General features: G+C 44.9%; 3 protein-coding genes and 2 non-coding genes across 5 annotated transcripts; all 5 read left to right on the top strand.

The window, feature by feature from the left end:
* Nucleotides 1-106: 106 nt before the first annotated feature.
* On the top strand, nt 107-8627 carry LOC124169908. Its single transcript, XM_046548674.1, has 4 exons — nt 107-248; nt 4215-5232; nt 7929-8133; nt 8571-8627. Exons 1-4 carry the CDS (start codon nt 107-109, stop codon nt 8625-8627), a joined length of 1422 nt encoding a protein of 473 aa, XP_046404630.1.
* Nucleotides 6345-6531, top strand: LOC124173757. Its single transcript, XR_006868735.1, has one exon. It is a non-coding gene; the product is annotated as a U2 spliceosomal RNA (small nuclear RNA).
* Nucleotides 8628-8739: 112 nt separating the features above from the next.
* On the top strand, nt 8740-9714 carry LOC124169812. The gene has a single exon (XM_046548620.1). The coding sequence runs from the start codon at nt 8740-8742 to the stop codon at nt 9712-9714; it is 975 nt and encodes a 324-aa protein (XP_046404576.1).
* Nucleotides 9715-13800: 4086 nt separating this feature from the next.
* On the top strand, nt 13801-15609 carry LOC124169752 (uncharacterized protein T26G10.4-like). The gene has a single exon (XM_046548496.1). It carries the CDS (start codon nt 13801-13803, stop codon nt 15607-15609), a length of 1809 nt encoding a protein of 602 aa, XP_046404452.1.
* Nucleotides 15610-16382: 773 nt separating this feature from the next.
* On the top strand, nt 16383-16567 carry LOC124173745. Its single transcript, XR_006868729.1, has one exon. It is a non-coding gene; the product is annotated as a U2 spliceosomal RNA (small nuclear RNA).
* Nucleotides 16568-21436: the final 4869 nt, after the last annotated feature.

Raw genomic sequence — 21436 nt, 5'->3', positions numbered from 1 at the left:
ACGGGAACCAGAGGAGAGAGATATCGCGGAGTACCTTTCCGGAAGCATGCGCGCGGAGTTTGGACGATATCGTTTTGACGTGGCTTCTTTGTGGTCAGACGCGAGAATGGCGTCCAGCCGTTTGGCTGTCAAAATTGGAATGTCATGGAACTGGAGTGACGTGAGGAGGGAGTTTGAGATCGTCATTCCAGCCCACGGCAGAGAGGTTGACGTCATCCGAGTTCCTCCAAACAAAGCGCGCATGTTGGGTAAGCTGTTGCGCGATGCTGTGCGACATCGATACCTTGCCCGTCTTTTGGCCTAACCTGATCAGGGCAAGGTATTCGAATGTATTTCGGCTTCACCGTTTTCAAATCACTTCCTCCGCACGGGCGCAAACACCAGATTCTGTGACTGGCGCTTCGTGCACAAGGCACGTTTAGGCGTGGTCCCTCTGAACGCGGCGACGAGGTGGGGTCCTCGAGATGACATCCGGTGTAGGAGGTGTGGGTGGCAGAGTGAAACCCTGCCGCACGTCTTGGATCACTGTCAGGTGCATTCGAGCGCGTGGCGGGGCAGACACGATGCTATCCTCCATCGACTCGCCGGAGAGGTTCCTCGCGCAGGCGTGGAAATCCGTGTCGATCGCACTCCGCCTATGATCGATTCTGCCCTCAGACCCGATCTTGTCGTCGTCGATGAGGGACGTAGAAAAATCGTCATTGTCGACGTCACTGTGCCCTTTGAGAACCGGAAGAATGCCTTGGATGTCGCCAGGCAAGCAAAATTCCAAAAATATTCAGGCATCGCACAACAACTTGCCGATCGCGGGTACACAGTTTCTTTGAGTGCACTCGTGGTCGGGGCGCTGGGAGCTTGGGATCCCCAAAATTGGGTGGTTTTCCGCGACCTCGGAATTGCCAAACGCAACGTCGGTAGGATCGCTAAATTTATGATCTCCGACGCAATCCGATGGTCGCGGGACATTTATGTTTCGCACGTTACGGGCAAAATTCTTTATCCCACTACCCCAGCGCTCCCACCCGGTCTGGGAACGAATCTCTCCCCTCGAAACTCTGATGACGACGACCCCACCTTTTAATAAAAAATTTTAAAACCCTGTGTTATTTATTTATTATATTTATTGGTGTATGTCCCTTTTTTTGTCTTTTTTGTTATGTTTGGGAGCTTTTATGTTTTTTTTTAGACTGCCGGCACTTTACACCGACAGTCCGTTTTACTTACTTTTTCTCCCAAACATTTTTTTGTTATCCCGGCCTTTTACACCGGGATTGGGTTTTTAGGCGCTGGCATTTTAATCTTTTATTGCTCCCGGCCTTTACAGCGGGAGTATTTTATTAAATTATTTATTTCCAAATTTTAACTTTCTATGGAGCCAGCGCCACATTTTAATTAATTTATTGGTGGGTGTCTGAAGAGTGGTTCCCGTTTAGCCTACCTTATCCTAGGGTTAAGCGGAACTGAGGGGCCCTCTGAGTTTTTTATTTTCCTACGATCATTTTAAGATCGATTTAGTATTATTTTTCTTTTGTTCTTCCAGCATTCCGGATTGAAATTCAAAATTCTTAATTTCTAGTTTCACTGAATACCTTTTCGGCCTACCGGAATGTCAAAACCTGATCGCCCAAGCCGGAAAAATCAAAATTTAGAATTTTTATTTTCGAAACCCACTATTCGCGTTTTATTGAATTTTATTTCTAAAACTCTTTTTTCTAATTATAGAAACGGCGAGCAGGACTTGGAATGGAGAAAAAAGAAGAAAAATTAATATAAATACAATCAAATTGTTTAATTAAAAATATTTTGCTGAATGTATAAAATCATTTCAAGAAAAACAAAAATATGTATGTATGAAAAATATTTTTATGTATCATATGGGCACGGGACTCGCATGACTTACGTCGTGGGAATGATGATGAAATGTTTCACTTTTAAGAACACGTTCCGGAAAGCTGTCGAAACAGTTTCCCCACACTTTTCGCACGGAAATTAGGTGAATGCACGATTTATAAAATAACTTCCAAATATTCACCGGATCGAGTGAACATGGAAAATGACCGCCAAGCGTAGGTTTCCTCGAGAATTCCAAGTTTTTCTTGCGAATACGACGAGACAAGACGGACGTATCACGCTTCTGGTGATATACACGCAGCATTCATCCGCGTTACCAAGGAGTCGTCGCTAACAATGAACGCCTTCCTCTGAAAGCGCAGTCGAATTTCGCGGGGGCCGTGCTGCTGGCAGATAGTTCGACCCGGAGGCCGACGATGGCGTCGGCACGCACTCTGTTTACTTCAAGTGTTAAAAAATGAGGGTCGCGAATGATGACGTAAAACAGGTGTCCAATGAAACCGTGAATTGCTTTCTTTCGGAGAGTTGCATTTCATGCCGATATTTTTTGCAAAAACATCCGAAATTATTGACTGATGCCGATTCTTCCGTCCCGTATTTTAGCCATTGCTGACGATTTTGGAAATTTTTTCCTGTCCGGAGAGGACTTTTCAAGCAGTTTTCAATCAGATTCCCCAGAGATAAAAGAATTTTTTTGAGCAGTTTTAAGTCAGATTCCCCAGAATTTTAGCATTTCGAAAGAAAATACAGGACTCGAGTGAGTAGGATAATGCTCTCTCATCGTGTTTCTTGACGTTTTCTGGACGATTTTGAGGGACTTTTCGGAGTCCCCGGAAATGGCATTTTTTTTTGAATTTCCCAGGACGAAAGCATTCCGCCGGGAAGCGAACGCAGGATGCTCCACGAAGGACGCTGCGATCCCACACGACAGATGGCACCGAAGGCCCGGAAAACGGCCCGCGTCCGTTACGTCCGCGACGCTCCTACGACTCTCCCGGACCCGCCGACGACACCAAAACTCCCGGAGTCTCCACCAAACACTTTCGTGCCTTTTTTTCCCCATTCTCACACCTAAAATTCGCCGTTCCGAGACCGTTCCTCGCCTCAAAAACTATCGCCGCACACCACCGCCGCACCATCCGACCTCATCACGCAAAACACCCGAAAAACCGTCCGGCAACCCCGGAAAAATTTGTAATTATAGCTTCTCGGCCTTATGGCTAAGATCAAAGGGTAGTGAATAAAATTTACAAAATATATGGACGACCTTTTACAGGCACAAGATAGATGAAAGGAGAGATAAAATTTTGTCCATACATATTTTCATAGGATACATCACTCCTATCACGGAAGCTACGACGTTCATGATCATCCAATGGTACTCTCTCAGAACATTCTTCGCAATGCACTGCATTCAAGGTTTTCTTCAGCTTAGTGAGCTCATCATTCAATGACTCACATTTCTTCTCATACTTGTTAGGGGCTAACGTTAGGGCCCACCCTAGCTAAATTATATGCTGCAATATTAGCTGATAGATTAAGTGGGTGGGCCGAGAAAACAGGGCGGGTGTCGATGGAACAAAAGGGATTCGGCCCCCACGAAGGCTGCTATGAACACAATTTTATCTTACAAAATGTTCTAGAAGTCCGAAGGAAACGTGGCGAGGTCTGCGTCTCTTTCCTCGACCTTTCAAATGCATTTCCTTCTGTTCCTCACAACCACATTTTTCGATCGATTGAATCATTAGGCGTGCCTCAAAAATTAATCAACATTATTACTGAAATGTATAACGGGGCACGCACGACAGTGAGGACGGTAGAGGGAGAGACGCAGACAATACCGCTAAAAGCGGGTGTTAAACAAGGTTGTCCGCTTAGCCCTATTCTTTTTAATTTAAGTATGGAATACCTGATCCGCAGCCTGGCTGCACAAAGGGATAATGTAGGCTATCGGGATAACGGCATACCCATCACAGTTCTTGCCTACGCAGACGACGTTGCTCTAGTGTCCAGGAAGCCAGACGGGATGATGAAGTTGCTGGATCTCGCCGACCGGATCGCGGCATGGAGCGGGTTAAAATTCAACCCCCGCAAGTGTGCGACGCTCCATGTCGCCGGGGGGCGAGTGAGAGCGACGGAAGTTCGTCTGGGGGGTGGGACACCAGCCTCGATGGCAGAGGGCGAAAGTTACGATTATCTTGGGATCCCCACGGGTTTTAATGTAGATCAAACGCCAGGGCGCCTTATCGAGGAAATTATTGACAACATCGACGCGCTGGACGCGTCGTTGTTGGCGCCCTGGCAAAAAATAGAGGCTCTGAATATGTTTTTATTAACATAACTTGATTTCATCCTCCGGGGAGGTAGGGTTAGGAAGGGCCCTCTTAAAATTTTGGATAAACGGGTTAAGAGGGCCCTGAAAGATTGGATGTACCTACCCATGAGAGCCTCGTGGGAGATCTGCCACCTGGATCCGCGGAAGGGGGGCGCGGGCGTCTTCCCGACCGCAGAACAGGTGGAGATATTAACAGTTTCTCATGCTCCTCGTCTTCTGTCTTCCAGGGAGCCGTGGGTAAGAGCGCTGGTGGACTCAGCAATAACAAAGACCGTAAGGACTAGAACCCGACGGGAACCAGAGGAGAGAGATATCGCAGAGTACCTTTCCGGAAGCATGCGCGCGGAGTTTGGACGATATCGTTTTGACGTGGCTTCTTTGTGGTCAGACGTGAGAATGGCGTCCAGCCGTTTGGCTGTCAAAATTGGAATGTCGTGGAACTGGAGTGACGTGAGGAGGGAGTTTGATATCGTCATTCCAGCCCACGGCAGAGAGGTTGTCGTCATCCGAGTTCCTCCAAACAAAGCGCGCATGTTGGGTAAGCTGTTGCGCGATGCTGTGCGACATCGATACCTTGCTCGTCTTTTGGCCAAACCTGATCAGGGCAAGGTATTCGAATGCATTTCGGCTTCACCTTTCTCAAATCACTTCCTTCGCACGGGCGCAAACACCAGATTCTGTGACTGGCGCTTCGTGCACAGGGCACGTTTAGGCGTGGTCCCTCTGAATGCGGCGACGAGGTGGGGTCCTAGAGATGACCTCCGGTGTAGGAGATGCGGGTGGCAGAGTGAAACCCTGCCGCACGTCTTGGATCACTGCAAGGTGCATTCGAGCGCGTGGCGGGGCAGACACGATGCTATCCTGCATCGACTCGCCGGAGAGGTTCCTCGCGCTAGCGTGGAAATCCGTGTCGATCGCACACCACCTATGATCGATTCTGCCCTCAGGCCCGATCTCGTCGTCGTGGATGAGGGACGTAGAAAAATCGTCATTGTTGACGTCACTGTGCCCTTTGAGAACCGGAAGAATGCCTTGGATGTCGCCAGGCAAACAAAATTCCAAAAGTATTCAGGCATAGCACAACAACTTGCCGATCGCGGGTACACGGTTTCTTTGAGTGCACTCGTGGTCGGGGCGCTGGGAGCTTGGGATCCCCAAAATTGGGTGGTTTTCCGCGACCTCGGAATTGCAAAACGCAACGTCGGTAGGATCGCAAAATTTATGATCTCCGTCGCAATCCGATGGTCGCGGGATTTTTATGTTTCGCACGTCACGGGCAAAATTTTATATCCCACTACCCCAGCGCTCCCACCCGGCTTGGGAACGAACTACTCTCCTCGAAACTGTAGTGAAGACGACGACCCCACCTTTTAATAAAAATTTTTAAAACCCTGTGTTATTTATTTATTTATTTATTTGTGTATGTCCCTTTTTTTTCTGTTATGTTTAGGAGCTTTTATCTTTTTTAGACTGCCGGCTTTATACACCGGCAGTCCGTTTTATTAACTTTTACTCCTAACCATTTCTTGTTATCCCGGCCTTTTACACCGGGATTGTGTTTTTTAGGCGCTGGCATTTTAAATTTTTTATTGCTCCCGGGCTTTACACCGTGAGTATTTTATTAACTTATTTATTTTCCAAATTTTAACTTTTTTATCAAGCCAGCGTCAAACTTTTTAATTAATTGGTGGGCGTCTGAAGAGTGGTTCCCGTCCAGCCTACCTTATCCCAGGGTTAAGCGGAACTGAGGGGCCCTCTGAGTTTTTTTATCTTCCTACGATCATTTTAAGATCGATTAAGTTTATTTTTTATTTTGTTCTTCCAGCATTCCCGATAGAAATTCAAAATTTAAAATTAATTTCTAAATTCACTGAAAACTTTTTCGGCCAACCGGAATGTCAAAACCTGATCGCCCAAACCGGAAAAATCAAAATTTAGACTTTTTATTTTCGAATTCACCATACGCGTTTTAATGAATTTTATCTGTAAATCTCTTTTTTCTAATTATAGAAACGGCGAGCAGGACATGGATAGAAGAAATAAGAAGAAAATGAAATAAAATTTGATAATTGTTTTTCAATCAAAAATATTGTAAAGCAAGATTAATATTTCAAAACAATGTAAATTCATGAAATCAAAATTTTAACAATACTGGCATGTAACTTTTAAAATGTGCAATAAACGTCTTAATCTGTTCTTATCAGCTTAATATCTGATACGTCCAGCATTGCTGGACCAGAAAGTTAATCTGATTTTTATAACATGGGCGGGGTCCCCGGAGTTTACTCCATCCCTGCCGTGGGTTGGCCCGGTATTGCAGTACCGCCGGGATCGGCCCAACATGAAAGGTTCCAAAAATCAGAAAAGCTGATGAGAACAGATGTTTCTCTTCCTTGTTTCATTTAAAAAATTCCCGAATCGCGAAAATTCGACATAGTCCGGAGATTCGTGAGACAAGAAACGAATGGGCGAAGGAAAGAAGAAAATAACACTGGCTACCACTTCATTCATTTATTTTATCACATTTTACATTTAAATAATGCCTGTAAAATAACAAGCAACAGCACAAAAAATAAAAACTGACAGAAAACAAAATTTTTTAGCATGAGACATCGTTTGAAGAGGATGAATAATATGCCCTCACTAACACTGCAGAAAAGTTCATCTAATGCAGTGCACTGATCCTAGTGCAGAGCCGGGCACAATTTTTCCGGCTCCTCGGCCTTATGGCTAAGATAGGAGTGAAGGGAAGGACTAACAGGGAAGGGAATGACTTCGGAACGGGTAATGTACCTGCTCGCCGTGTTTTTAGACCCGGTTTGGAATGGCACGAGGAGGTGAAGGAAAAGGCTCGAAAAATTCAACAATTATTCAGAAATAATAAGAAACGTGCCATTGATCAGGTTTTGAAGGGCCCCTCTCCGCATTGCCAAATCGACAAAGGTCAAATATTCGATCATTTTAATAATGTTTTTAATAATGATAATTTTATTGATCTCCCCAAACCAATGAACATGGTGGAAATTAATATGCCCAGCCAAGAAAATGATTTAGAATTCCTATTAAGACCTTTTTCAGCTGGTGAGATATGGAAAAGGCTGGGCAAGATGAGCAATACGGCTCCGGGGAAAGACAACATCACCTATGTCGATTTACGCAATGCGGACAGAGGAAGCCACATCCTTCGGACAATATTTCAATTTTGTTTTGACCTTGGCCGGATCCCAGACATTTGGAAGGACACCCGCACCATTCTAATCCATAAAAAGGGCGCCAGGGATGAAATTGATAACTGGCGCCCACTAACTTTAGGGCCCACCCTAGCTAAATTATATGCTGCAATATTAGCTGATAGATTAAGTGGGTGGGCCGAGAAAACAGGGCGGGTGTCGATGGAACAAAAGGGATTCGGACCCCACGAAGGCTGTTAGGAACATAATTATATCCTACAAAATGTTTTAGAAGAAGTCCGAAGGAAACGTGGCGAGGTCTGCGTCTCTTTCCTTGACCTTTCAAATGCATTTGGTTCTGTTCCTCATAACCACATTTTTCGATCGATTGAATCACTAGGCGTGCCTCAAAAATTAATCAACATTATTACTGAAATGTATAACGGGGCACGCACGACAGTGAGGACGGTAGAGGGAGAGACGCAGACAATACCGCTAAAAGCGGGTGTTAAACAAGGTTGTCCGCTTAGCCCTATTCTTTTTAATTTAAGTATGGAATACCTGATCCGCAGCCTGGCTGCACAAAGGGATAATGTAGGCTATCGGGTTAACGGCATACCCATCACAGTTCTTGCCTACGCAGACGACGTTGCTCTGGTGTCCAGGAAGCCAGACGGGATGATGAAGTTGCTGGATCTCGCCGACCGGATCGCGGCATGGAGCGGGTTAAAATTCAACCCCCGCAAGTGTGCGACGCTCCATGTCGCCGGGGGGCGAGTGAGAGCGACGGAAGTTCGTCTGGGGGGTGGGACACCAGCCTCGATGGCAGAGGGCGAAAGTTACGATTATCTTGGGATCCCCACGGGTTTTAATGTAGATCAAACGCCAGGGCGCCTTATCGAAGAAATTATTGACAACATCGACGCGCTGGACGCGTCGTTGTTGGCGCCCTGGCAAAAAATAGAGGCTCTGAATATGTTTTTATTAACATAACTTGATTTCATCCTCCGGGGAGGTAGGGTTAGGAAGGGCCCTCTTAAAATTTTGGATAAACGGGTTAAGAGGGCCCTGAAAGATTGGATGTACCTCCCCATGAGAGCCTCGTGGGAGATCTGCCACCTGGATCCGCGGAAGGGGGGCGCGGGCGTCTTCCCGACTGCAGACCAGGTGGACATATTAACAGTTTCTCATGCTTTTCGTCTTCTGTCTTCCAGGGAGCCGTGGGTAAGAGCACTGGTGGACTCAGCAATAACAAAGACCGTAAGGAATAGAACCCGACGGGAACCAGAGGAGAGAGATATCGCGGAGTACCTTTCCGGTAGCATGCGCGCGGAGTTTGGACCATATCGTTTTGACGTGGCTTCTTTGTGGTCAGACGCGAGAATGGCGTCCAGCCGTTTGGCTGTCAAAATTGGAATGTCGTGGAACTGGAGTGACGTGAGGAGGGAGTTTGAGATCGTCATTCCAGCCCACGGCAGAGAGGTTGACGTCATCCGAGTTCCTCCAAACAAAGCGCGCATGTTGGGTAAGCTGTTGCGCGATGCTGTGCGACATCGATACCTTGCCCGTCTTTTGGCCAAACCTGATCAGGGCAAGGTATTCGAATGTATTTCGGCTTCACCGTTTTCAAATCACTTCCTCCGCACGGGCGCAAACACCAGATTCTGTGACTGGCGCTTCGTGCACAGGGCACGTTTAGGCGTGGTCCCTCTGAACGCGGCGACGAGGTGGGGTCCTCGAGATGACCTCCGGTGTAGGGGGTGTGGGTGGCAGAGTGGAACCCTGCCGCACGTCTTGGATCACTGTCAGGTGCATTCGAGCGCGTGGCGGGGCAGACACGATGCTATCCTGCATCGACTCGCCGGAGAGGTTCCTCGCGCTAGCGTGGAAATCCGTGTCGATCGCACTCCGCCTATGATCGATTCTGCCCTCAGACCCGATCTTGTCGTCGTTGATGGAGGACGTAGAAAAATCGTCATTGTCGACGTCACTGTGCCCTTTAAAAACCGGAAGAATGCCTTGGATGTCGCCAGGCTAGCAAAATTCCAAAAATATTCAGGCATCGCACAACAACTTGCCGATCGCGGGTACACGGTTTCTTTGAGTGCACTCGTGGTCGGGGCGCTGGGAGCTTGGGATCCCCAAAATTGGGTGGTTTTCCGCGACCTCGGAATTGCCAAACGCAACGTCGGTAGGATCGCTAAATTTATGATCTCCGACGCAATCCGATGGTCGCGGGACATTTATGTTTCGCACGTTACGGGCAAAATTCTTTATCCCACTACCCCAGCGCTCCCACCCGGTCTGGGAACGAATCTCTCCCCTCGAAACTCTGAAGACGACGACCCCACCTTTTAATAAAAAATTTTAAAACCCTGTGTTATTTATTTATTTATTATATTTATTGGTGTATGTCCCTTTTTTTTTGTCTTTTTTGTTATGTTTGGGAGCTTTTATCTTTTTTTTAGACTGCCGGCACTTTACACCGACAGTCCGTTTTACCTACTTTTTCTCCCAAACATTTTTTTTGTTATCCCGGCCTTTTACACCGGGATTGGGTTTTTAGGCGCTGGCATTTTAATCTTTTATTGCTCCCGGCCTTTACAGCGGGAGTAATTTATTAAATTATTTATTTCCAAATTTTAACTTTCTATGGAGCCAGCGCCACATTTTAATTAATTTATTGGTGGGTGTCTGAAGAGTGGTTCCCGTTTAGCCTACCTTATCCTAGGGTTAAGCGGAACTGAGGGGCCCTCTGAGTTTTTTATTTTCCTACGATCATTTTAAGATCGATTTAGATTTATTTTTCTTTTGTTCTTCCAGCATTCCGGATTGAAATTCAAAATTCTTAATTTCTAGTTTCACTGAATACCTTTTCGGCCTACCGGAATGTCAAAACCTGATCGCCCAAGCCGGAAAAATCAAAATTTAGAATTTTTATTTTCGAAACCCACTATTCGCGTTTTATTGAATTTTATTTCTAAAACTCTTTTTTCTAATTATAGAAACGGCGAGCAGGACTTGGAATGAAGAAAATAGAAGAAAAATTAATATAAATACAATCAAATTGTTTAATTAAAAATATTTTGCTGAATGTATAAAATCATTTCAAGAAAAACAAAAATATGTATGTATGAAAAATATTTTTATGTATCAAATGGGCACGGGACTCGCATGACTTACGTCGTGGGAATGATGATGAAATGTTTCACTTTTAAGAACACGTTCCGGAAAGCTGTCGAAACAGTTTCCCCACACTTTTCGCACGGAAATTAGGTGAATGCACGATTCATAAAATAACTTCCAAATATTCACCGGATCGAGTGAACATGGAAAATGACCGCCAAGCGTAGGTTTCCTTGAGAATTCCAAGTTTTTCTTGCGAATACGACGAGACAATACGGACGTATCACGCTTCTGGTGATATACACGCAGCATTCATCCGCGTTACCAAGGAGTCGTCGCCAACAATGAACGCCTTCCTCTGAAAGCGCAGTCGAATTTCGCGGGGGCCGTGCTGCTGGCGGATAGTTCGACCCGGAGGCCGACGATGGCGTCGGCACGCACTCTGTTTACTTCAAGTGTTAAAAAATGAGGGTCGCGAATGATGACGTAAAACAGGTGTCCAATGAAACCGTGAATTGCTTTCTTTCGGAGAGTTGCATTTCATGCCGATATTTTTTGCAAAAACATCCGAAATTATTGACTGATGCCGATTCTTCCGTCCCGTATTTTAGCCATTGCTGACGATTTTGGAAATTTTTTCCTGTCCGGAGAGGACTTTTCAAGCAGTTTTCAATCAGATTCCCCAGAGATAAAAGAATTTTTTTGAGCAGTTTTAAGTCAGATTCCCCAGAATTTTAGCATTTCGAAAGAAAATACAGGACTCGAGTGAGTAGGATAATGCTCTCTCATCGTGTTTCTTGACGTTTTCTGGACGATTTTGAGGGACTTTTCGGAGTCCCCGGAAATGGCATTTTTTTTTAATTTCCCAGGACGAAAGCATTCCGCCGGGAAGCGAACGCAGGATGCTCCACGAAGGACGCTGCGATCCCACACGACAGATGGCACCGAAGGCCCGGAAAACGGCCCGCGTCCGTTACGTCCGCGACGCTCCTACGACTCTCCCGGACCCGCCGACGACACCAAAACTCCCGGAGTCTCCACACAACACTTTCATGCGAATTTTTCCCCATTCTCACGCCTAAAATTCGCCATTCCGAGACCTTTCCTCGCCTCAAAAACTATCGCCGCACACCACCGCCGCACCATCCGACCTCGTCACGCAAAATACCCGAAAAACCGTCCCCCAACCCCGGAAAAATTTATTAATTGTCGCTTCTCGGCCTAATGGCTAAGATCAAAGTGTAGTTAAAAAAATTTACAAAATATATGGACGACCTTTTACGGGCCCAAGATAGATAAAAGAAGAGATAAAAATTTTGTCCATGGGACAATTACATTAAAAACAAGTATAAAAAAATATTTATTAAATAATCACACATTAAAAAATCTAGTCACACACTGGTAGTGATGGGCAAAGTCGACCATTTTAGTGATTCAATCAATTGATTCAATCACTATGATCGAAAAGACTCAAATCAAGATTCAATCACTATGATCGAAAAGACTCAAAGGAGTCATGATTGAAAAGACTAAAAAGGAATCATGATCGAGAAGACTCGAAAGGAATTAAGATCGAAAAGACTCAATCAATGGATGTAATAAATCACTTTGAATAATCGAATAAATACTGCCTCATCTGCGAAGAGCATTGGTAATGCTGATTGCTATCCATATTATCATTTCATATACTATTTTAATTGTGAATTCCTAGATGAGTAAATTAGATTGCAAAAATGAAGGAAGCAGTGTCATGAAAATATTTGGGAAGGCGAAACTGCCACAGTTTCTTAACACTAATAAAATAATTTCTAACTATAGTTGATCAAAATATAACACAAAATACACCACACACTATGCATGAATCTGATCTGCAGGATTATTTTTTGAACGGCACAATAAAATATAACCAGCTTTAACTTCTACTTCTTAACGTTCTCCTACAGGAGTCATCTTAATATTTTCCTTTTACGTGTATTGGTGTTATTAATACTGATAACTGCTGGAAAACATTTAAGAAAAAGATTACACAAGTATTCAGTTCTTCATAACATAGTATTTAATTTTATCACAACTATTTCTGCCCTGACGAAAAGAGATTAAGCATCGGTCGTTCCAAATTTTGAATCAAACCGGAAACCGAGATGATTGATATGAAACCGGAAGTCGGAGTGATTGATGATTGATGATCGACTTGTTTAACGAAATGAATCATGAGTCATTTGATTCACCTAGTGATTCAATCTTTTTGATCGAATCGTTCATGATCGACCCATCACTACACACTGGTCATTACAGCACAATATACACTTGAAAAGCATGTGATGCAGTGGTTATACCTTCATGTTATACGATATAACTCAATCAACAGCATTCAATGAAGGTATAATAACTAAATTGGGTGTTACTTCCTTCTTGGTCGGAGCACTCGCTTGATTACATCAGCTGGGGTGCGAGGTATATTATCCGTCAAATCAGAAAGGGCTAAACAATCAGAGGGATTCATTAGTCTTCGGGATGTTTTAAATGGAGTCTTTTCCATGGATTGGGACCTCGCAGATGCCTCATTCATCTCGTGCCCCGTGAATGTTTTGTTGGGCTTCACTTTCCTCCTCCTGGCATTTTCTTTTTCAACCATAAAATTGCTGTCATCAGAATCATCAAATGAATAGTGTCTCATGGTATAAGACTTTGATCTCCTCCTCCTATTTCTTGAAGATCTACTTCTGGGATCCATATTTTCATTGGATACATCACTCCTATCACGGAAGCTACGCCGTTCATGATCATCCAATGGTACTCTCTCAGAACATTCTTCGCAAAGCACTGAATTCAAGGTTTTCTTCAGCTTAGTGAGCTCATCATTCAATGACTCACATTTCTTCTCATACTTGTTAGGGGCTAACTTTAGGGCCCACCCTAGCTAAATTATATGCTGCAATATTAGCTGATAGATTAAGTGGGTGGGCCGAGAAAACAGGGCGGGTGTCGATGGAACAAAAGGGATTCGGCCCCCACAAAGGCTGCTATGAACACAATTTTACCTTACAAAATGTTCTAGAAGAAGTCCGAAGGAAACGTGGCGAGGTCTGCGTCTCTTTCCTCGACCTTTCAAATGCATTTGGTTCTGTTCCTCGCAACCACATTTTTCGATCGATTGAATCATTAGGCGTGCCTCAAAAATTAATCAACATTATTACTGAAATGTATAACGGGGCACGCACGACAGTGAGGACGGTAGAGGGAGAGACGCAGACAATACCGCTAAAAGCGGGTGTTAAACAAGGTTGTCCGCTTAGCCCTATTCTTTTTAATTTAAGTATGGAATACCTGATCCGCAGCCTGGCTGCACAAAGGGAAAATGTAGGCTATCGGGATAACGGCATACCCATCACAGTTCTTGCCTACGCAGACGACGTTGCTCTGGTGTCCAGGAAGCCAGACGGGATGATGAAGTTGCTGGATCTCGCCGACCTGATCGCGGCATGGAGCGGGTTAAAATTCAACCCCCGCAAGTGTGCGACGCTCCATGTCGCCGGGGGGCGAGTGAGAGCGACGGAGTTTCGTCTGGGGGGTGGGACACCAGCCTCGATGGCAGAGGGCGAAAGTTACGATTATCTTGGGATCCCCACGGGTTTTAATGTAGATCAAACGCCAGGGCGCCTTATCGAAGAAATTGTTGAAAACATCGACGCGCTGGACGCGTCGTTGTTGGCGCCCTGGCAGAAAATTGAGGCTCTGAATATGTTTTTATTGACAAAACTAGATTTCATCCTCCGGGGAGATAGGGTTAGGAAGGGTCCTCTTAAAATTATGGATAAACGGGTTAAGAGGGCCCTGAAAGATTGGATATACCTCCCCGTGAGAGCCTCGTGGGAGATCTGCCACCTGGATCCGCGGAAGGGGGGCGCGGGCGTCTTCCCGACCGCAGACCAGGTGGACATATTAACAGTTTCTCATGCTTTTCGTCTTCTGTCTTCCAGGGAGCCGTGGGTAAGAGCACTGGTGGACTCAGCAATAACAAAGACCGTAAGGAATAGAACCCGACGGGAACCGGAGGAGAGAGATATCGCGGAGAACCTTTCCGGAAGCATGCGCGCGGAGTTTGGACGATATCGTTTTGACGTGGCTTCTTTGTGGTCAGACGCGAGAATGGCGTCCAGCCGTTTGGCTGTCAAAATTGGAATGTCGTGGAACTGGAGTGACGTGAGGAGGGAGTTTGAGATCGTCATTCCGGCCCACGGCAGAGAGGTTGACGTCATCCGAGTTCCTCCAAACAAAGCGCGCATGTTGGGTAAGCTGTTGCGCGATGCTGTGCGACATCGATACCTTGCCCGTCTTTTGGCCAAACCTGATCAGGGCAAGGTATTCGAATGCATTTCGGCTTCACCTTTCTCAAATCACTTCCTTCGCACGGGCGCCAATACTAGATTTTGTGACTGGCGCTTCGTGCACAGGGCACGTTTAGGCGTGGTCCCTCTGAATGCGGCGACGAGGTGGGGTCCTAGAGATGACCTCCGGTGTAGGAGATGCGGGTGGCAGAGTGAAACCCTGCCGCACGTCTTGGATCACTGTCAGGTGCATTCGAGCGCGTGGCGGGGCAGACACGATGCTATCCTGCATCGACTCGCCGGAGAGGTTCCTCGCGCAGGCGTGGAAATCCGTGTCGATCGCACTCCGCCTATGATCGATTCTGCCCTCAGGCGCGATCTCGTCGTCGTGGATGAGGGACGTAGAAAAATCGTCATTGTCGACGTCACTGTGCCCTTTGAGAACCGGAAGAATGCCTTGGATGTCGCCAGGCAAACAAAATTCCAAAAGTATTCAAGCATCGCACAACAACTTGCCGATCGCGGGTACACGGTTTCCTTGAGTGCACTCGTGGTCGGGGCGCTGGGAGCTTGGGATCCCCAAAATTGGGTGGTTTTCCGCGACCTCGGAATTGCAAAACGCAACGTCGGCAGGATCGCAAAATTTATGATCTCCGACGCAATCCGATGGTCGCGGGATATTTACGTTTCGCACGTCACGGGCAAAATTTTATACCCCACTACCCCAGCGCTCCCACCCGGCTTGGGAACGAACTGCTCTCCTCGAAACTCTAGTGAAGACGACGACCCCACCTTTTAATAAAAATTTTTAAAACCCTGTGTTATTTATTTATTTATTTGTGTATGTCCCTTTTTTTCTGTTATGTTTAGGAGCTTTTACCTTTTTTAGACTGCCGGCTTTATACACCGGCAGTCCGTTTTATTAACTTTTACTCCTAATCATTTCTTGTTATCCCGGTCTTTTACACCGGGATTGGGTTTTTAGGCGCTGGCATTTTAAATTTGTATTTCTCCCGGCCTTTACACCGGGAGTATTTTATTAACTTATTTAAATTCCAAATTTTAACTTTTTTATCAAGCCAGCGTCAAACTTTTTTAATTGGTGGGAGTCTGAAGAGTGGTTCCCGTTCAGCCTACCTTATCCCAGGGTTAAGCGGAACTGAGGGGCCCTCTGAGTTGTTATCTTCCTACGATCATTTTAAGATCGATTCAGCTTTATTTTTATTTTGTTCCTCCAGCATTCCGGATAGAAATTCAAAATTTAAAATTAATTTCTAGTTTCATTGAAAACTTTTTCGGCCAACCGGAATGTCAAAACCTAATCGCCAAAACCGGGAAAATCAAAATTTAGACTTTTTATTTTCGAATTCACCATACGCGTTTTTAATGAATTTTATCTCTAAAACTTTTTTCTCTAATTATAGAAACGGCGAGCAGGACATGGATAGAAGAAATAAGAAGAAAATGAAATAAAATTTGATAATTGTTGTTCAATCAAAAATATTGTAAAGCAAGATAACTATTTCAAAACAATGTAAATTCATGAAATCAAAATTTTAACAATACTGGCATGTAACTTTTAAAATGTGCAATAAACGTCTTATCTGTTCTTATCAGCTTAATATCTGATACGTCCAGAATTGCTGGACCAGAATATTAATCTGATTTTTGAACATGGGCGGGGTCCCCGGAGTTTACTCCATCCCTGCCGCGGGTTGGCCCGGTATTGCAGTACCGCCGGGATCGGCCCAACATAAAAGGTTCCAAAAATCAGAAAAGCTGATGAGAACAGATGTTTCTCTTCCGTGTTTCATTTAAAAAATTCCCGAATCGTGAAAATTCGACGAAGTCCGGAGATCCGTGAGGGAAGAAACGAATGGGCGAAGGAAAGAAGAAAAAAACACTGGCCACCACTTCATTCATTTATTTTATCACCATTTACATTGGCTGTTCCTTAAATAAATAATGCCCGTAAAATAACAAGCATCAGCACAAAAAATAAAAACTGACAGAAAACAATATTTTATAACATGAGACATCGTTTGAAAAATCGATGGAGAGGATGAATAATATGCCCTCACTAACACTACAGAGAAGTACATCTAATGCAGTGCACTGATCCTAGTGCAGAGCAGAGTGAGACTTTTCGGAGTCCCCGGAAATGGCATTTTTTTTTAATTTCCCAGGACGAAAGCATTCCGCCGGGAAGCGAACGCAGGATGCTCCACGAAGGACGCTGCGATCCCACACGACAGATGGCACCGAAGGCCCGGAAAACGGCCCTCGTCCGTTACGTCCGCGACGCTCCTACGACTCTCCCGGACCCGCCGACGACACCAAAACTCCCGGAGTCTCCACACAACACTTTCGTGCGTATTTTTCCCCATTCTCACGCCTTAAATTCGCCGTTCCGAGACCGTTCCTCGCCTCAAAAACTATCGCCGCACACCACCGCCGCACCATCCGACCTCATCACGCAAAACACCCGAAAAACCGTGCCGAAACCCCGGAAAAATTGCTAATTATCGCTTTTCGGCCTTATGGCTAATATCTAATAAAAATTTACAAAATATATGGACGACCTTTTACAGGCACATGGTAGATAAAAGATGAGATAAAATTTTGTCCATGGGACAGTAACATTAAAAACAAGTATAAAAAAATATTTATTTAATAATCACACATTAAAAACTCTAGTCACACAATAGTAGTGATGGGCAAAGTCGATCATTTTAGTGATTCAATCATTTTGACTCGAGTCACAAAAGTGGTTCAATCAATTGATTCAATCACTATGATCGAAAAGACTCAAAAGGAATCATGATCGAACAGACTCGAAAGGAATCAAGATCGAAAAGACTCAATCAATGGATGTAATATCTCACTTTGAATAATCGAATAAATACTGCCTCATCTGCAAAGAGCATTGGTAATGCTGATTGCTATCCATATTATCATTTCATATACTATTTTAATTGTGAATTCCTAGATGAGTAAATTAGATTGCAAAAATGAAGGAAGCAGTGTCATGAAAATATTTGGGAAGGCGAAACTGCCACAGTTTCTTAACACTAATAAAATATTTTCTAACTATAGTTGATCAAAATATAACACAAAATACACCACACACTATGCATGAATCTGATCTGCAGGATAATTTTATGAACGGCACAATAAAATATAACCAGCGTTAACTTCTACTTCTTAACGTTCTCCTACAGGAGTCATCTTAATATTTTCCTTTTACGTGTATTGGTGTTATTAATACTGATAACTGCTGCAAAACATTTAAGAAAAAGATTACACAAGTATTCAGTTCTTCATAACATATTATTTAACTTTATCACAACTATTTCTGCCCTGACGAAAAGAGATTAAGCATCGGTCGTTCCAAATTTTGAATCAAACCGTAAGTCGGAGTGATTGATGATTGATGATCGACTTGTTTAACGAAACGAATCATGAGTCATTTGATTCACCTAGTGATTCAATCTTTTTGATCGAATCGTTCATGATCGACCCATCACTACACACTGGTCATTACAGCACAATATACACTTGAAAAGCATGTGATGAAGTGGTTATACCTTCATGTTATACGATATAACTCAATCAACAGCATTCAATGAAGGTATAATAACTAAATTGGGTGTTACTTCCTTCTTGGTCGGAGCACTCGCTTGATTATATCAGCTGGGGTGCGAGGTATATTATCCGTCAAATCAGAAAGGGCTAAACAATCAGAGGGATTCATTAGTCTTCGGGATGTTTTAAATGGAGTCTTTTCCATGGATTGGGACCTCGCAGATGCCTCATTCATCTCGTGCCCCGTGAATGTTTTGTTGGGCTTCACTTTCCTCCTCCTGGCATTTTCTTTTTCAACCATAAAATTGCTGTCATCAGAATCATCAAATGAATAGTGTCTCATGGTGTAAGACTTTGATCTCCTCCTCCTATTTCTTGAAGATCTACTTCTGGGATCCATATTCTCATTGGATACATCACTCCTATCACGGAAGCTACGCCGTTCATGATCATCCAATGGTACTCTCTCAGAACATTCTTCGCAAAGCACTGCATTCAAGGTTTTCTTCAGCTTAGTGAGCTCATCATTCAATGACTCACATTTCTTCTCATACTTGTTAGGGGCTAACTTTAGGGCCCACCCTAGCTAAATTATATGCTGCAATATTAGCTGATAGATTAAGTGGGTGGGCCGAGAAAACAGGGCGGGTGTCGATGGAACAAAAGGGATTCGGCCCCCCCGAAGGCTGCTATGAACACAATTTTATCTTACAAAATGTTCTAGAAGAAGTCCGAAGGAAACGTGGCGAGGTCTGCGTCTCTTTCCTCGACCTTTCAAATGCATTTGGTTCTGTTCCTCACAACCACATTTTTCGATCGATTGAATCATTAGGCGTGCCTCAAAAATTCATCAACATTATTACTGAAATGTATAACGGGGCACGCACGACAGTGAGGACGGTAGAGGGAGAGACGCAGACAATACCGCTAAAAGCGGGTGTTAAACAAGGTTGTCTAAGCGGGTGTTAAATAAGCTCTATCATCGTGTTTCTTGACGTTTTCTGGAAGATTTTGAGTGACTTCTTCGAGTCCCCGGAAATGGCAATTTTTTGGGAATTTCCCAGGACCAAAGCATTCCCCTGGGAAGCGAACGCAGGATGCTCCACGAAGGACGCTGCGATCCCACACGACAGATGGCACCGAAGGCCCGGAAAACGGACCGCGTCCGTTACGTCCGCGACGCTCCTACGACTCTCCCGGACCCGCCGATGACACCAAAACTCCCGGAGTTTCCACACAACACTTTCATGCGATTTTTCCCCATTCTCACGCCTAAAATTCGCCATTCCGAGACCTTTCCTCGCGTCAAAAACTCTCGCCGCACACCACCGCCGCACCATCCGACCTCATCACGCAAAACACCCGAAAAACCGTCCGGCAACCCCGGAAAAATTGCTAATTATCGCTTCTCGGCCTTATGGCTAAGATCAAAGTGTAGTAAAGTACCTGTAGCACTCTGACATCTCTGAAGAGGCATATTTCACTTTCCTGTTCCTCAGTGCTTTACGTGAATACAGGACTTCCTGCACCAATTTTGTTGCTGAAAAAGACTTATGTTTTGGAGTGCAGTACTGTAACAACCTATCCAAGATTCCAACTATACGGTGTAGGCTTTCTTGTAACATTTTAAACTCATCGTGAACTGCAACGAGCCAGTTAAGAAGCACAGCTCTCATTGATCCAGTAATGCTTTGTCCGCTCTGATATGCAGGCCGAACAGGATATTTTCTCTCCAATTCTCGAAGATAAGCATAAATATCGTTGGCATACGGCGGCGCCAATAAAGGGCTCAGAGCATCGTCCTTATCAATGTCCTCTATATCATGTAACTGCGAAGATTGGCTTTCCAAGGGAAGAGCTTTCGGTACTACAACGTTGACTGCCTTAGGTTCGACCTTCTTTAAACGTCTGCTTGGCTCTACAAGAGTGCGTTTCGCATCCACAGCTTTAACTGCAACAGACGGCTTGGATATAACTTTGGTATTTTTCACGACTGATCATGCCAGCACAGTATTAGTGGTCTTCTCAGTCACAGCAGTCTTTTTGATGGTTTTCACTGTTTCGGTGGTTGTAATGGTTGTTTTCGCTTTGACAGCCAACCGAGTGACAGGTTTAGCAGCAGCATTGCAATTAATTCGTGGCCTCAAAGCAGGCCACCACGCCAAGCCACCAACTTTTCCGGTCTCCGGTTTCACTCGAACGTTTTCCCTCGAGACGGCAGTTCTCCTTAGTTGCAAAGACATCTTCCACCCACTTCCTATTCTTACAGAATTTTATTCCTCCTTCTCTTGCTGTCCTACCACTAACTGCTACCACTTTCAATTGATCTACAATAGTTTCAGTGAGTCTTTAGGCGTGCCTCAAAAATTAATCAACATTATTACTGAAATGTATAACGGGGCACGCACGACAGTGAGGACGGTAGACGGAGAGACGCAGACAATACCGCTAAAAGCGGGTGTTAAACAAGGTTGTCCGCTTAGCCCTATTCTTTTTAATTCAAGTATGGAATACCTGATCCGAAGCCTGGCTGCACAAAGGGATAATGTAGGCTATCGGGTTAACGGCATACCCATCACAGTTCTTGCCTACGCAGACGACGTTGCTCTGGTGTCCAGGAAGCCAGACGGGATGATGAAGTTGCTGGATCTCGCCGACCGGATCGCGGCATGGAGCGGGTTAAAATTCAACCCCCGCATATGTGCGAAGCTTAATGTCGCCGGGGGGCGAGTGCGAGCGACGGAGTTTCGTCTGGGGGGCGGGACACCAGCCTCGATGGCAGAGGGCGAAAGTTACGACTATCTTGGGATCCCCACAGGTTTTAATGTAGATCAAACGCCAGGGCGCCTTATCGAAGAAATTATTGACAACATCGACGCGCTGGACGCGTCGTTGTTGGCGCCCTGGCAAAAAATAGAGTCTCTGAATATGTTTTTATTAACAAAACTTGATTTCATCCTCCGGGGAGGTAGGGTTAGGAAGGGCCCTCTTAAAATTTTGGATAAACGGGTTAAGAGGGCCCTGAAAGATTGGATGTACCT

The sequence above is a fragment of the Ischnura elegans genome, chromosome 1 (assembly GCF_921293095.1).
Source record: "Ischnura elegans chromosome 1, ioIscEleg1.1, whole genome shotgun sequence".
In the NCBI taxonomy this organism is placed as follows: domain Eukaryota; kingdom Metazoa; phylum Arthropoda; class Insecta; order Odonata; family Coenagrionidae; genus Ischnura; species Ischnura elegans.
Note: the sequence above shows the minus strand (reverse complement) of the source record. Positions and strands in the feature narration are given on the sequence as shown.